Here is a 5,035-nt window from a genome sequence, read left to right on the forward strand (position 1 = left end):
CTCTCAGTTTGTTAGCTCCAATCTATGACCAATCCACCTCAAATCATCCAAATGCAAGCTCCGTAGTTGTTTTCTAAGTTAATCTACCCTAAAAATGGAAGTGATAGAGTTGGGACACAAAAACTCCAAAAACCATTCCCATGAAAATGTCTCAAATGAGAAAGAAATAGGCAAAATTTATGCATGCACGCTAAGCAAGCTAAGTTGGCTCAGTGAGCTTGCCATTTATTTACAAAATATCTATACAGTAAAAGAGACTTTGCTTAGCGAGCTGGCCGCGCTAAGTGAGCTCATGAAGTCAATTATGTCTCTATTTTTGAAACTCCTAGCTTGCTACAGCTTGACTTAGCGGGCTTCTGTAGAATTTTCTCCTTATTGCTCCAAAATTGTGTATTCAAAGTCGTGTCTTCGACACTTTATTACTCGAGGCTCCGATATGCATCAATACCTATAAAATGAATGAAAAATGGTCAAACGGTACATAAAACGAATCAAAACTCAAGTATGCGAATATTTATACAAAAGTTGAGACTTTATTATAAAAACAAAAAGAATAGAATCGATAAGTTCCACAAATATATACTTAAAATAACAATATTTTGGCACTTATCATGCACCACTTTTAGTATGAATATCCATTGTATTCACCACCTTTAGTATGTGACATTTCACCACCATTATTGATATGTTAGTGGGGGTGAAGTAGTAGAATTTATTGAGTTATTATTGTAAATTCATCAAACTACCCTTTACCTATAAATAGGGAACTGATCATGAATAGAAAATCAAGTTGAATTTTGTTTAACAAACATATTGTGTGATTTTGAGAGCTTTGTTCATTTGGTTTTGTATTGGACCAAAATTTTGATCTTATCAAGAAATCAAGTTTTTTGTGATGATCTTCACTTAAAACTTATTTGTTGGGGGTTGGTTGAAAATATATATGTTGAAGAAGTCTCACATCGCTTAGTTTTGTGAAGGAAGAGGGAGTCCAAGACTATATATATATATATGATTAAAGTTCTTCTAAGTTCCACATCGCTTAGTTTGTGAAGGAAGAGGGAGTTCAAGGCTATTGAGTGATTTTGAGAGCTTTGCTCATTTGACTAAATTTTTTATCATATCAAGAAACCAAATTTTTTGTGGTGATCTTCACTTAAGACTTATCATTTCTAATTCATAGAAAGAATGTGGCACCACATTTCTACTTTTTTTTCATCAATTTCTTTCTTCATTTCACTTTGTTTCAATTCTATCTCAGCTAAAATTCATGTCCATATTCCATTTTATCCCATTAAAACCACAAGTTTCATAAAATTACCAAAGTATGAGAAAAATAAGTGTATTTCAAATTGGTTAACCATCCACCTTTGTCTAAGCAAATGGATACACTCAGTATGGGGGGGGGGGGTTTCTTGGACGACGTGGATGACCTTGCAATTGGAGACTCTCAACATCTAAAAGGTTACGAGGTGTAATTTCGTATTTTGTAAAATGTGGTGTGTATCTATTGGGAAGTTGTTATTATGTGTTTCGTAAAAGGTCATAATTAAATCAACATTGTTACAGAAATAGTCAAAGAATACTCACATTCAGGGATAGATGATTGAAAAAAGTTAATCATTTTTATTATATTTCTCATCCTTAACAATTTTGTACTTTACAATTACTCTACAATCAATCAATCACACTATGTGCTATAGTCACAAGTACTTTTTACGAGATTAATCTAATCTTTATGGATACGATAATTAAATTTGTCAAATTACTATAATTTTTATTAACACATTTGTTGTTATTGTAGTTTTTCTCCAATTCAAGGCTCCTCAACACACGTCATTTTAAAGAATTTTATTTATAATATATATTAATTTGTAATTATATTTATAAGTTAATTAATTTTTCACGAGACTCTATTAGTCTAGAGTTTAACCAAAAACAAAATAAAATCAAACTAAAAATATTCCTATTAAAAAAAAAAAATTTAAATTTGTTCTCTCAAACTATTTGTCACTATATGTGAAAAAGTTTATACGAATATATAACATAAATATCTGAAAGAATCAATAACAAAAGAAAAATAATCAACGGTCAGAAAACATCAACCGGAGTTCTAGCAGTTATTTTCGTTCTAGTACAGTTTTTGGGATACATACGCTAATTAGTCTTATTTCCATTTTAGATTTTCATGAATTTATGAGGCTGATGTGGATCACAATAAGATTATATAAATGAAAAAATAAATTTAATAAGAAAATAGTACAAAGAAAAAAAAAACTACTATAGAATTTCTATTCTAGTGTAAAGTTGTTCATGCAAGAAAAGTGGCAGTATTAAAATTAGTATAGTCAATTTTCAACAGTGTCTAATTAAGCCAAAGGTTGCTCTCAAACCTAATAAATGCTTTTCCAATTCATTCTTCACCAAACAGTACACAAAATAATTAATAGGTTACACCAAACCAAACACAACGTCATGATGACAATGCGAAGAAAATGATATATCATCCTAAAGATATGTCTGAGATTATAAACCTGCTCATATTGTCTTATTGATTAGCAAGTATATATGTTGTTGTTGTTTTTTTAATCATCTATCGTCAACATCATGCTCATTCTCATTCTCATTATGCATGACAATATGATAAGAATGATTATTTGTCTTTGGTGTATTTATTAAGGCATGATGAACAGTTGAATGGTTCTGTTTCAGTGTTTTCTTTTGCTTTTTCTTTTTTGTTATGTGAAGATATTAAATTAGGGAAAATTGTTTGTGCAGTTTCCGAGTTCAAGAAAGAAACAAAATGTTTTATAAATGTCTGACCAGTTGAAGTGAAATGACTATGGTAGCTTCCAGCTGGAGATTTTTAAGCTGTTTAATGAAGATACTAGTAATAACTAGCTACTATATTTTTTAACAGGACAATATTGTTCATTTTAGAATGAGAAATCATTTAATAATCTGAAATTTTGTTGAATATTTATTAATCATTCGATACAAAATTTAATTTAAAGTAAATTAATATAAAAAAACATGACATTAAATAATTATATACTTTTGATTTTTAAGAACGGATTAATTCTAAATTTTACAACTGAACTATCTTTAAGTATAATATACTACTTTTAAATCATAATTTTGTATTAAGAGATCAACTAATTTCAAAAGTGATCATAAGAAGAATTGTTTCACTTAATAATTGTATTATAAATATGATAAAATATTTTTTTGGTTCCGTAAATTTATTTCGGGGTCTATCTTGATATTTTAAGTTTAAAAAATTTCAAATTGATCCTTTAATTGTTCAAAAAGGAACATAATGACCCTTTTTGTCAAATAGGATGAAACAGACGTTAGCTTTGGTATACTTGACAGGTGATGTGGATTCTTGTATACCTTCTTCTTCCTTGTTTTCAATCCCATATGCTTTCATTTTCTTCTTCGTTCCAATATCCCCAAATATTAGGGGTTCATAATTTTTAGAGTTTATTCAAGGGTGAAATTGATTGTAAAAAATGAAGTCATCATTATCAACGAATTTTAGGCAATGTACATACGAATCTAATGTGAAGAGCGGTGGTCGTTTGGATGGGAATTTACGATGGAAACCTCTATGTGGCTGTGGAGACATGGCTATTTTTCGAAGAGCTTCTATTGTCACGAACTTTTGGAAACAATTTTGGGGTTGTCGTCATTATAAGAAAAAAAATAAAATTAATCTGCTTGTTGAATTGTTTTTGTTCTGATTGGGATGCAATGTGAGCTACACAAGGTGGAACACAAGCTGATTGTAAATATTTTCAATGGCTCTATGGTGAGATGAAAAAGATCAGTTTATGAAGAATCAAAAGAGTAGGTTGGAGAAGCTTTAACATGATCTTGAGGCAGCAAAAATGGAGGTGGAGTGTTTAAAGTTAACAAATGATGGACTGAAGAAACGTAGAAGGGACTTACAAATTTAAATGAAGAATATGTTTGCTTTATACTCAATTATGTATCATTATTTATCAGTTGGTTTATACTCAAACTTATATACTCAATTAGAAATAACATTATATGTCCACCAATATTTATCATAGGTTCAAAATACCTTAACATTACATTATAGGTGAACCGCCAATATTCAAACATAACATTACTTGTCCAAAAGACCTTAACATTACATTATAGGTTCAGAATACCTTAACATTAAATCATAGGTTCAACAGACCTTAACAACTTGCTTAATAACCAAACAACAGTTCTTACATAAAACAAAACACAACTTAATAGACTTTAACAACTTGGAGTGTCTACTACTTTTCTTAGTTGCCAAGAATCCTCATTAGACAACTTAGCACAATAAACTTCCCATTCCCATCCATCTTTACACCTAACCCTAACCCTTATCTTGTCCTTTTTAGTGTACCTTAAGTATCTTCCAGATTGGACTACATAAGAGGTAATTGCTTCCTTGAAATCATCTTTTGAAGTAAAATATGTTCCCACTTCCCATTTGTAATTTGACATATCCTTTTGTATCTTGAATATTGGATACTTCTTTCTCCTAAATCTACTTTTATCTCCACAATCACATTCACCTTCAAGATCCTCACTTTCATTATCACTACCTTTAAAATCTTCTTTGTTTGCTTCCCACTTTTCTTTACCTTTTTTGCTTTTCCCCTCTTGATCACCATCTTCAATGTCATAGTCAATTAGGTTACCATCTTCCTCATCCAACTCAGTGTCATACTCATCAGAGTCATCATCAAATACTACCTCCATTATACTATCATAGTTGAAGCTTTCATCATCAGAACTATTAGAACTAACAACATCATCAACCTCACCAACACTTTGTCAATTATCATTAATTTCTATTGCATCCTTTTCCCTTACATCACTCAGTCCAACATCATTTCCCCCATGTCCATTAACATCAGTATTCTTCAACTCCATTTCTTTCAACATCTCCTCAAGCACAACTTTAGTCTCATTTACCATCTCATTAAGTGATATCTCATCAAAGGATATCTCACTAACGGAACCTTCA

At 30.5% G+C, this 5,035-nt stretch overlaps 1 protein-coding gene across 1 annotated transcript; it reads right to left on the reverse strand.

Moving 5' to 3' along the window:
• Positions 1-4,275: 4,275 nt before the first annotated feature.
• LOC131661430 (uncharacterized) lies at positions 4,276-4,767 on the reverse strand. The gene has a single exon (XM_058930973.1). It carries the CDS (start codon positions 4,765-4,767, stop codon positions 4,276-4,278), a length of 492 nt encoding a protein of 163 aa, XP_058786956.1.
• Positions 4,768-5,035: the final 268 nt, after the last annotated feature.

Source organism: Vicia villosa, linkage group LG1, assembly GCF_029867415.1.
Source record: "Vicia villosa cultivar HV-30 ecotype Madison, WI linkage group LG1, Vvil1.0, whole genome shotgun sequence".
NCBI classification, from domain to species: Eukaryota; Viridiplantae; Streptophyta; class Magnoliopsida; order Fabales; family Fabaceae; genus Vicia; species Vicia villosa.

What these genes read in the sequence shown, in the direction of transcription:
- LOC131661430 (XM_058930973.1), bottom strand. Translation starts at nt 4,767, where the DNA reads ATGGAGGTAGTATTTGATGATGACTCTGATGAGTATGACACTGAGTTG.